The 12,650-nt window shown below is 35.4% G+C and overlaps 2 protein-coding genes across 2 annotated transcripts; one reads left to right on the top strand and one right to left on the bottom strand.

Moving 5' to 3' along the window:
• Positions 1-2,069: 2,069 nt before the first annotated feature.
• EXLB1 (expansin-like B1) lies at positions 2,070-4,124 on the top strand. The gene is made up of 4 exons (XM_079047136.1): positions 2,070-2,282; positions 2,375-2,481; positions 3,245-3,556; positions 3,719-4,124. The coding sequence occupies exons 1-4, from the start codon at positions 2,141-2,143 to the stop codon at positions 3,926-3,928; spliced, it is 771 nt and encodes a 256-aa protein (XP_078903262.1). The 5' UTR covers positions 2,070-2,140; the 3' UTR covers positions 3,929-4,124.
• A 5,356-nt stretch (positions 4,125-9,480) lies between these two features.
• Positions 9,481-11,014, bottom strand: LOC145111738 (F-box/kelch-repeat protein At3g23880-like). The gene has a single exon (XM_079047989.1). The coding sequence runs from the start codon at positions 10,966-10,968 to the stop codon at positions 9,772-9,774; it is 1,197 nt and encodes a 398-aa protein (XP_078904115.1). The 5' UTR covers positions 10,969-11,014; the 3' UTR covers positions 9,481-9,771.
• Positions 11,015-12,650: the final 1,636 nt, after the last annotated feature.

The raw sequence follows: 12,650 nt of genomic DNA, 5'->3' as shown, positions 1-12,650 counted from the left end.
ATGGACAACAACATGTAATATACCATTTTATCCAATTTCATAAAGTGAAGCAGCATCAGGGAAAATGTCTAGTCTAATCTCTTTCTACATCACCTCCTAAGATGAAATACCAAAAGCTTGACAACAAGGTACAAAAAGATTAATAAATAGCTTGATACATCTTGAATTCAAGTCCATCTATACAAGGCCCTGTTTGTTAGGCATAGAAAGATGACGACATAAAATTTGTATTATGTTTGACATGCATTGGACTTAGACTAAGTGGAACAGAACTGTATTTTTTATCATATCCAAAAAAATGTCGAAGGTGAGACATGATCTTTTGTATGTGCATAAGATGTAAGTTGTCTTGTCATTACTGTTATATAATAGAATGATTCATTGATAATTGATAAATACTGAGGTTAAACCTCATATAAATAGGGATACATAAAAGACGTAATCTAAACAGTAATCACTAACATCCCCCCGCAACTTGATCGGGAGGGGACGATTAAACTGGAAAAACAAAAACATAAAACATAACATAAATGAAGACAACGACATCGACGATGGTAGTGCTTTAACGATGACAGCTAACAACAACAGCTCGTTGGAGAAGGAGAAAGAAGAAGTGGTGGCCAGTGGCGGTTCCTTTCTATAAGAAGAGAGGAGCGGCAGCGGCGACGATCATCGAGTCGGCGACAGAGGAGTCCAGAGCAAAGCAGCGAGAAAGAACGGGAGCTCGAGCTGCGGCGGACAGAGCCTATTCCGGCCGACTCGGAATATAGATCTGAAGAAGAGGCAAGTTGAGGAGAAGATAGAAAGCTTAGAGGCAGGTGCCATCCGACGAAGACAGTGATGGAGCTTGAAGTTTTGATTTGGGGGGCCGAAAATAGAATACGTATAAAAATCGAAGAACAGGGGGGGCCAAAGTCAAATTTTATAGTTTTTGACATAATATGTAACATTTTTAATACTTCTGGACTAATTATAAAAAAAATTAGGGGGGGCCACAGCCCCCTGCCCTATATATGCTCCGTCAATGGACGAAGAGACATAAGCAAACGAGGCAGTAGAAGAAACCGATATAAGAGTTCTACTTTGGTGTCGGCGGCTATTTTATTATTTAGAAGGAGAAAAAAACAAACGAATGGAATATGAAACATAATGAAGACACCTCTGACGACTATGAGAGCATGTCGTCGGATGTGGAGGGTGGCGATAGCGGGTTGTGGTCGGCCGTAGAATTTTAACCTACATCTCTGATACCATGTTATATAATAGAATGTTTCATTGATAAATAATAAGGTTAAACCTCATATAAATAGGAATATATAAGAGACCTAATCTAAACCTAAAGAGATTGGGGCTAAATCCTAATCACTAACAATTACCTCATCAAAAATAACATTAGAAAACGTTTGCAATAGGATCTTGTCTCATCCCATAAAGTATTATCCAGTGTAACAAACACAACCTAAATGAACTAGAGAAAGAAGATTATGGAAAGGAGCAAACTAGTGAGCTGGGACATGCAACAATTTCTTTTGAGTTTTTTGAAAATGTTGTTTTATGACATGGATATGTGATCAGAAGAACATAACATCGACTTAAAACATAAGATATATATGGCATGCCCCCACAGTGTAGCACAATTGGTTACGAGATGATGTCTTTTTAAAACAAGTGAGGGTTCGAGTCTCATTCTGCAGTAGTGTCCGAGCTTTACTTCTAATGTGGATCGAGGTCATTGTGGATTTTGTGCTATATGGGTCAATAAAGGTTGCTGGAAGAAAAACGTTTTTCTTTTTTCAGAAATTTTTAGTACATAAAGTGAAACAACATCAATATACTTTACTCATTCGCCCATAGATTCTCCGAACCAAGTTCAAGTTGCATCTATTCCCTACGCATAGGTTGTCTTTCAGATGGACTTCACCTAACCATAAAGATATAAAAGTAAATTTGGTCTCTTTCTCTCTCTTTGGTGTTGATCCAATCTTAATTCCCACTTGGCCATTTCAATAGTTTCTTAAGTGGAGATTTACCTAAGTCCCATCCTCATGATCTCATCTATAAATATCGTTTCTTCCCACCCACTTCTAGTATCTGATCACAGACTTCGTCACTTTCTGTGGGAAAAGAAAACTCATAAGGCATGGGTTTAACACTAGACAACTGTTTCTCTCTTATGTGTGTCATTGTTATCCTTCTTTTGCCTTCACTTTGCTTCAGTCAAGACTATTATGTCTCCTCTAGAGCAACTTATTACGGTAGTCCTGATTGCTTAGGGACTCCAAGTAAATAAATACTTTCTCCTTTCTCCTTTCTCTTTTTTATTATTTATTAAAACAGTATTTTTATTCTAACTGAAACAATCATAATGTATCAGCTGGTGCTTGTGGGTATAAAGCTTATGGAAGCACCATCAATGGTGGTGAGGTGAGTGGCGTCTCTAGGCTCTTCAAGAATGGCACTGGTTGTGGAGCATGCTATCAGGTAAGGCAAAAACACTCTCACTTGTTGGTTAGTCATGTTGTTGCACGACTGCATGCTATGTGAAGGCCCCCTTTGATACACAAGTTACAATTCTTCTACTGTGTTTAACATATACATTATGCGAGAATCGAAACAGGAACCGATGTCAATGAGATAAAAAAAAAAAATTGCAATTTAGACAAGGTGGGTCTAGGACTCACCCTTTTCATCACTTATACGTGAAAAAGACGTAAACGCCCTTCTCATCTTTCGTAGAAAAATATCCCCAAAATTTTGTCCCATCCCATCATTTTTGCATAGGACAAAAATTGACACTCTCCGGTCCTAGTCTAATGCATATCTGTTTGCATACCCTGTCATATGCAACCAAAAAAGCCTAACAAAAAAAAACAGGATGCCTAAAAGGTTTTTAAAAAAATAAAACAAACCATGATCATGAAAGTGACATCAACAAGCATTAGTGTTCTTCCAAAAGTATATTCTCTATGAGTACCGAGTGACTTTGGAAAATGCATTTCCCATATATGTGGAGATGAAGAATCTTCAAAACTATCAAAATTATTAAAACTTTGAACCATTTTCCTTAGACAGTTTTAGTTGAAAACGAAAATTACAAAACCAAGATAACATCATAGTATGCAAGAACCACCGATTACAGAAACGTAAATTCGTTGCCACTTTTTGTTCATTTTTGCAAAAAGAAGCTTGGGGTTTATTGATATGTTTGAATGAAAAGAAAAGCCATGATACTTTCACTTTTCAGGTTCGGTGCAAGTCTCCGCAGCATTGCAGTGAAAACGGGGTGAAAGTGGTGGTGACAGACCACGGTGAAGGAGACAACACGGACTTCATCCTGAGTACCCGTGCCTACAACAAACTCGCTCTTCCAGGACTAGCTGAAGCGTTATTCTCATATGGGGTGGTTGATGTTGAATACAAGAGGATTCCTTGCCAGTATTCAGGCTATAATCTCATGTTCAAAGTTCATGAGCACAGTAGATTCCCTGACTACCTTTCTCTCATTGCTATATATCAAGCTGGTGTCAGTGAAATCACAGCCGTTGAAATATGGCAGGTAAAGACTTTATTTAACTTATGGCGTTGTATTTTGGAAAATTTTCCCAATTATAGCATTGTACTTTCAACTTTTTTCTTATTGAGAAGAAAAATAAAAATCTATATGATTAATGAATAAAAGTACATTGATATAATTGAGTTATCTTTTTGATGGGTTCAGGAGGATTGCCAGGAATGGGTGTGTATGAGAAGGGCATATGGAGCAGTGTGGGACATGCCTAACCCACCAAGGGGACAACCAGAGGGAGCTATAAACGTAAGGATCCAAGTGACAGGGAGTTCTGGTTCAAAGTGGGTCCAGCTTAAGAATTTGATTCCTAGCGCGTGGAAGGCTGGGGCTGCTTATGACACTGCTATACAGCTTGATTAAGTCAAGTCAACTTCCATCATCATGATTCATGATGCAATATCTATATGTGTATATATAGATAAGCTAGCAAATAACACGTGTTTTGCTTTGTTAGTTGTGTGGTTAATCTTATATGTCAATTTAATAGTGTTGCGATAAGTTATTTCTGATAACTGTCAGTCACGCTTGAATAAATGATACTCGGCATTTTGTTTCATGATATTGTTGGTTATTTCATACTCTGCATTTTGTTTCATATTTAAGGAAGAAATAAGAAAAATATAGATATAATTTAAACGACCGAAATGTTTCGCTTTCAACATAAACATATACAAATAATCATGTAATGTAAACGTAGTATAAGAGTACAGACATCTATTTCAGTTTTTGGTGTTTGTAGATAATGAGGAAAGCCGAGTGCTAATATAAAACCTAGAATATCAGAAAAGGAAAAAAAATGTTAAATGCAAGAAATAGCAATGTAATTTCTTTTTCTTATTATCATAGCATTATACTTTCATTTTTTCTTATTACAACACTAAGTTACGACCCGTGGAAACCACGGGTAAGATAGAAAAAAACAATATTAATAATTAAAAATGATAATAGAAAATCAAATATTTAAAAAATTCAATTAAATTAATAAGATATATGTTTTGTTTAGACTTCTATATTAATTATTTAGAAATAGACTGTAATAAGAAGTTAATAACTTGTTACATTTTTTGCCATTTTTTCAAATTTGGTCCTTTGTTAACATGTAATTTTACAATAAATAGCAACCAAGTTTTACATTTTTCGTGTATGTTGAAAATATATGCATATAATATAAACTTATAAACCATAAATGGGAACATATATCAATTATCAATTAACCGTATATTTAGGGATGTGATTAGATAGACACTAATTATTGCTGAAATTAGCATATTTTTTTTATTCTGTCAAAGATAAAATCAAATTGATTTTACCATTTTTGTCGTTAGTAATTTGAATCCCTACACACACTGTTGATTAGTAATCAAATTTCCAGCAAAATAGAATTTGACATGCAATCTCCATATGACAATTCCTATAATTTAGGAATACACTCTTATCTTCCAATTTTAAATCTGAATTTCCAGCAAAAATAAATCAACTTAATTGCAATCTATATCATACCTTATATATTGAAATCTATATCAAAGAGGGGCAAAAACGGTATTTAACATTGGATGAAATCAGTGTTTTTGAAGGGACACGTGGCATATTACTTTCGTTTATTAGATAGGGAGATTGTATTTTCAAATCTTATTAAGACATTTGGTAAGCTTTCTCTTACTCTCACTTATATATTGATGCTATGAACTCTTTTAATCTAGCTAAATAAAAACAATAATTGCAACTACAAAATGTAGAACGGATTGTATTTCACTAAATAGTACTCAAATGATTAAGAAACAAAGAGATAGTTTAGCAAATTCGAGAAGTCACTCTCCAAAAGGAACAATGTCCAGATTTCACAAAAGATAAATCATGATACGCACATACCCTCTACCCTCTTATAAGCACTGTTGCAAGTTGCAACAAACTAATTAACATAATACCCAAAATACCCCTCCTTGATAAAATGCTCTTTATTCTTGCTGATTTCCTATAAAACCCCTTTCTAGAAAATGTAAGACTAAGTAAATGCTTAGCAATTGATAATCCCAATCATTAGGGAGGAAAGGGGGCTCTCGAAAACAAAGCTCTTACAAAATGATTAGCTACCTGCATAAAGGTGCCACCTCACTCTAGCCGACCACAAAGGTGGATCCCCCACTACTAACAACAATATGGGTGGAGCACTAACAAAAAGATTCCCTGTCAATGTTATGTAAATATCATAATATTAAATAGAGAGCTGGGCTTGATTGGGGTTACCCTCAATGGGTATAGTTTAAAAAATCTACTCAAATGATGGCAATAGGTAACCTGATGCCTTAATAACAAATAATTTGACAGTAAAATACTGTGTTACATTTGGAGAACAACTAATGATTACCATTGCCATTATTTAGTTTTTTAATAACTATTAAAAGCGGGAAAGACGAGAGACTTGGCGGGAAAAAGTACTATTGAAAACAAGGAACGAATATAGCGCGGTTGGAAGCGATTGTTTGGAAGCCAATAGGGAGAAGGCCGGCGACGTCGAGCAAATTGTTGCTTCACTTATCATCCTTAACAGTTAACCCATGGAGTCACAGAAGGAGAGGTTTCAGTCTTGCCGTTAATTTCGCACGCAAATCAGAGGTGTTTTCACTTGTCAGGCGGCATGCAATCGTCGTCGTCATCGGACGAGGCATCTGAACAGGCCACCGGAATAATAATGCTCTCTGTGCCGGAAAGCTCTGATGATTACCAAACTCCCCCAGAACATCAACTTTCTTCTCAGAACTCCAGCAACGACGGTCAGGTGCCGGCGGCAAAGACAACGACTGCATCTCTTGATGATGAAGTGGAAAGCAGCGGAGTTCAAGACGAACAGAGGATGGTGGTCGAAGATACTTATGAGAGAAAGAAAAAACAGACGATTGACATAACGAACGACTCGGATAATCTAGAGTTTTTGGAAAACAGATCTAGGTCTCTTGAATATAAAGATAACAACATACTGATAGTTGATGTGAATGACACTGGACAGATTGAAGCGGAGGAAAGTAATGCTGCTAAAAATTGGGTTGTGGAAGACGTACCTAAAGTGTTTGTAGAAATGCCCATGAGAGAAAAAGAGGTGAGTATGAGCTATACAGAAGTCAAAAAAAGCTTAAACAAAATAGACGACCATAATGTGTATCCCAAAGGAAAAGGACGATTGCCATTTTCAATTTCAATTGAGACAGAGAAAAAGCATGACGTATTTATAGATACCCTGAATCGTGCTTGCAAAATACTGAAGCGGGAGGCAAAAGTTGAGGCCGGCGGGGATACTGATAAAGATGATGATTTTCTGGAGACTGCAATGCGGCGGGGTTTGATTTTCCATCGTCCTAGGTGGTGGCCACCGGAAGGTTGTTTTTAAAGATTAAACTCAAACCTACATTTCAAAAGATGGTAACGTACGTTTAAAATTTTATTTTATTTTTTTTTAACCGACAAATTTAATCTACTTCTAAGAATTAATAACACCTATTCCACCGGTGTCTACAACGGACCATCAGGTAATTACTTTTATTTGTCAAATAAGCTTGAACTTCATTTTTTTCTGCTAAAATATGAGTATTTGTAAATGTATTTCTATAAATATGGGTATTGTGAAAATTTTGTGTAGAAATAAGGATGTTCGGAGGGGTCCCATATACATTTACACTATATCCCCTTATATAGTTACAAGCAATGGGATGCTTTGTAAGTTGTAGCGCATTTATTAATCTTTTATTTTCGATATACTTACATGTAGACTATTTTTGTAATTCTATGAAACACATAGCCCATATCTATAAATTTTCTATTGGGAAGGGACCTTTTTATAATTTTGTGCAACACATAGACCATTTATGTTCTTTCGATATTAGTAAGGGACAACTTCTATAAGTTTGTGAAACACATGGAAGATTTTTGTAATTTTGCTTTTAGGTTGGGACTATTTTTGTGAAACACTGACTTTTTTTTTATAATTTTGTGAAACTCAAGGACTATTTATGCATATTTGTACAATATAGGGATCATTTGGTGAAATATCATGGTATTTCTGTAACTACAAAGAAAATTTATTGTTTTTTAGACAGTTGGTAAATATAAGGATAATAGTAATTATAACTTCTTAACTAGCCCTGTCGAAAATGAAAATACCTATACCCGAATTATCCGTCCGATTTTTTTGGGTATCGGATAAATTTTTTCTGGTATTCGGGTAACCCAATTTTTTTTCAGGTCGGGTATAGGGTATTTTTTTGGGTTTCAGGTAAACCCGAATTACCCGAATTATTTAAAAAAAAAAAAAAAAATTTGTAGAGCTTGTACTTGTAGCAGGTAGTTGATCACACTTAAACTAACTATCATTATTGTAAAACATGAATTTTTTTTATTATGACAATATGACACTAACAATATTAAAAATAATTGTTTATATATCACCATATTCTTTAAAACTTAACTGTTTTCTAAATTATAGTTTTTATTGCAACTAACAAACTCATTATTTTGACGAAATTTTAGAACATGACAAAACTTATGGTTACAATTATCTTAAACATTTTAAACTGAGATCTTTAAGTACTTGTTTTTTTAACATCTTATTAGATTAGATTAAGCTGTTAAAATATTACTTGATATCTTAAGTATTATTAACTAAAAAATCTCAATGTTTAAAGTTTGACTAACTGTCTCGTTTGTTTATATAAACAAGACTAATAAAACACGACGCATTTATTTCATTAAATTTATTTTCAGGTGCAATTAAAAAAAAATTATATATTTCGGGTAATAGCCGAATTACCAAAATCCGACCCACTACCTGAATTACCTGAATTTAATTTGGGTCGGGTAATGAGTATTTTTTTAACATGAAAAATCCTAATTACCCAACCCGAATTACCCGAAATCCGAAAAATTATCTGATCAACACCGCTACTTTTAACTATTATTTTTGGGCAAATTGTGTAAAAAAATATCAAGTTTACATAAAATTTCAATTTTGATATCGTGTTTTATATTTTGTAAATTAAGTCACTAAAGTGTAGGGCTGAACACGGATAATGGGTACCCGCTTTTGGAACCGGAACCGAGGTCACTGGTTTCAGATCCGGTTCCTAAAAATGAGAACCGCCAAGGACCGGTTCCGATTCCGGTTTCCATTTTGTAGAAATCGTTACCCGCAGGGTAACCGCCGAAACCGGTTCCGAAATATTAAAATTTAAAAATACCAGATACTAAAACGAATAAAGCAAACACGTATTCGAATAAAGCTGGGTTTCTAACTTTTTCATTCTTTCCAATTTGTACCCCTTACTACATTTCCATTGATTTCTTATTTATTGATTGAACATCTGCCTGATTTCCTTTACTCCTTGATTTGCACATATCTTTTCGTGTGTAATTTGGTTTTTAATATAGGTCAAATTCCAGTTATATTGGTATGTAGAGCAAAACATAGAAAAGATATTTCCATTAAACACAATTTTTTTCACAATTCAGTAACATGAATTAAAATAAACAACTTTCACAACTCAAATAAAACATGATATGTCGAAGTATCGAAACAACTTCACAAAAAAAAAAAAAAAAAAAAAAAAAAACACATCAGCAAAAAATTCTAAAGTCAACGGCCAATATACAAAAGTACTTCCATTGTTTAAAAGACAGTCCAAAGCCCCCAAAATCCTTCTACACAAACAAATACATAAAACCAAGAAGATGAAGAATCAAACAAAAGGTCAGCTTTACCAGAATCCACAAACAACTACCAAAATATCTTGTTTCAAAGCAAATCTTTTTTTTCAGAATGACAGGTTTCAGAGCTAATCTGAAGCACCCAATATAGTCATACAAAATGTACAATCAAGAAAATAAAGATAGAAACAAAAGATAAGTGTTACCAGAATGCCGAAACAAGTCCAAAAAGTTCAGCAAAGTTCCAAGAAATAATTAACATGCCAAGTGGATAAACAAGACCTCCACAGAAAAATTGTATACAAGATATGTCTAACTACAACTAACATGAATGTGAAGTCAAGTTATGGGTTGTTTGGTTGTCATTCTAAAGGGATTATGTGATGAGCATTTGCAAACTATGGAGCAGAAATTGGTGTTTGAATATTTAAGAAAGTAATAGAAAAAATAAAGGGGTGTAAGTGATTATATTCTACCATTTGATGACCAGAAAAGGCAAGTTTAGATTGATATCAGCCATCATTGTTATTTACAGCTCCTGCTCTAACGAAAATGGGGGAAACCAGGCTCTCAACAAAGGTAAATGCATCAAGACATTCATTGAACTTCTGAATCTCTGAGAATGAACAATTCCTGGAATCATACACAACCAATTTCAACCCGAATTGCAACAAAACTTTCCTATCATTTGAAATACACAAAGGCACTGAAAATTGATCCCACCCAGGATCAGTGAGATATGGAATAGAAACCAATTTAATCCAAGAATCTTTCACCCCATAAACCTTCATCACCCATACATCTGCACAAACTTTATAATAATCACAAAGCACACACAACCATTCTCCCACAGCCCCCAATGTCAGATCCTTATCACCTTCATCGTACACAGGTTGCAAAATTTCTCCATACGTCTCTTTTGCTAAATCAAGAGAAACTATTGTCCATGAATAAGATGACCCAAATTTTCGACTAGCCGCCCAATGAAAAGCTCCATTCAAAAACGTGACAGAACCATCCAAAGGAAAACCATTATGAAAATCATCAGTTTTCTTCCAATTTCCAGTTTTCAAAGAGTATATTTTCACTATGGTATCATACCTGGCTCCATCGCTGTCATCTCTGAAAATACTAGATATTCCAACGACTTTGTAATCATCAGTGGACTCATAGCACCCTAAACCATATTTTTCATGCCACCCAAGTCGTGATTTAACACCATTATTGGGTAACATGTTTGATCTGCGAGTACTAGGGTTCCAAATAAACAGAGTATAGTCCTCGTTAGTTATTAATAACAATCCATTGCAAGAACCGGCGATCCATACAGATTTGAGAGAATGTTTCAATGGATAATTAAGCTCTAAGGCGTTAACGGATCCATCATACAACACATCATAAAGAGGACAACTCTTTATACTTATTTTTGGCACAGTACTGAAAATTAATCGATGAAATGCATAGTGGTTGTTGCTAATTGAGAAACTGAGATGAGATTTGATGAAATGCGGATCGGATATTATAGAGCGCCATAACTTGCACACAGACCTACTCCGTAATAGCGATTCAACAGGAAGCCTCAACAGAATTTCGATAATGATCTCAGGCGCAAGCGTATGAATCAATTGAGTATCTTCCGACGGTTCGGAAGTGTGCAAGGTCTTCATTGTCTTTGGCTGTCGTTGCTGGTGCTCGTTTTTGAGTGCCATTACAATCCCTGGTGCGCGACCTAGGGTATTCGGTTTTCTAATTAGATGTACTGGGGCGAATGAGACTTTATTTTAATTTTTAACAATTTAGAAAACGGAAAATGACAGATCATCCCTGTTATATTTTGCATATTTGTTCATTTATATTTTTTGTTTATTAATATTGTTTTTATCCTATCAATATTTTGGACAAAATGAAGTTATCCCTTTGACACATAGATATTGACCAATTTTCCCTCATCCTTGACTTTGAAAAGTCAAAAAATTCCCCATCCTCCTTTTCCTCTCTCAATCCAATTCAGGAATTAAAAATATATAGAATAATCAAAATTCTATCGAGTAAAGGAATGGTTAGTACCGGTTTCCTTTTTGGTTCGAATGTTACACGCCCTGATTGCATCAGAAGACCTAATTGTAGAAGATGATTCAAATTTTGATTTTTCTTTACTTTGGAATCCTCCTACCACTCTAGGTTTTACTTCCTTCATCAATTCAAATCGTAGATATCGATGAAGACTACGAGACGCAACTTTTAAGCACAACAAAAAGTAGATAAAGATTAATTGATTTCAATCAGACGAAAGCTCCACGAGTACCCTGAACTCCCTTTCCAAGAACACACACTAGCAGTTCGATGGAGGGACTCATTTCATTGCAGGATGGCTCCTGATCCCCCAAGTCCACAACAACGGCCTCCACCTTGCAGGTTTGTTACAAACTTAAATATAAACCTAAATTCAACTAGAACATGATTATGGGGTTTTTTTTGTAGATACATATTGATCGAGTACTAAAAAAAGTGACCGAATTAGCGTGTTCGTTATTCAAGTTGATTTCTGAAGCTCCAGGGCTTGATTCAAGAATCCTGAAAGATATTGGTTGAGCAGGTGGACTCGCCACCATCTGTCATAGCTATTCGTCGTCTCCACAGCCGGAACTAACAAGTGGGACTCGAAAAGCATGTCGACAACAACTTCCTAACCGTGCTCCTAAATACCATATCGGTGGCCTCTAGTTCCTTTACCATAATCAATGGGTTAATATTATGTTTGTTCCCAGAGCTATGTTTCTTCCCTTTCACATGTAATAGAGGGGTTGCAAGTGGTGTTATTCACTACTAGAATATATGCCTTTAATGACACTCAAACCACGACACACACTGATTTATGTTACACAAAAGAGAGTGACATTAAAATAGTGTCATCTCTCCAAAAAAATTAAGGATTTAGGTCACGCATTATTATGTTCCCTTAAATTAGTGTCTCAAGAAAAAAATTAAAAACATGAAGGGCGCTTTATCTTGAACGTGTGTCCTCTATAACTGTCACTTTATAATTTTAATGAAACACGTTTCTGCGACCTCACCTCACCTCGCCTCGCCTTGCCAACAACATCTCCACCGACGACGTTAGGTTACTTCTCCTCCAGCTGACTTCACCTCGCCAACCACCTTAGGCTCACCTGACATCGTTGGAGACTGCTCAAATTTACATGCCCTAGGTTTGATTAAGGTATTGGAGAAGTCACTTGTTGATCTTGGTGTTCATGTTGAAACGATTCAAGCAAAGTCAACTTCCCCGATTGGCCAGAGAACCAAGTAACAAAAGAGAAAGAGCAGAAGAAAGTCGACACAAGGGGAAGAAGCGCCTGGTAGCCATGAATCTGATGCTAAATTGAACACA

Source organism: Lactuca virosa, chromosome 5, assembly GCF_052849685.1.
Source record: "Lactuca virosa cultivar CGN04683 chromosome 5, Lactuca_virosa_CGN04683_v6, whole genome shotgun sequence".
NCBI classification, from domain to species: Eukaryota; Viridiplantae; Streptophyta; class Magnoliopsida; order Asterales; family Asteraceae; genus Lactuca; species Lactuca virosa.
This window is presented reverse-complemented; position numbering and strand designations above follow the sequence as displayed.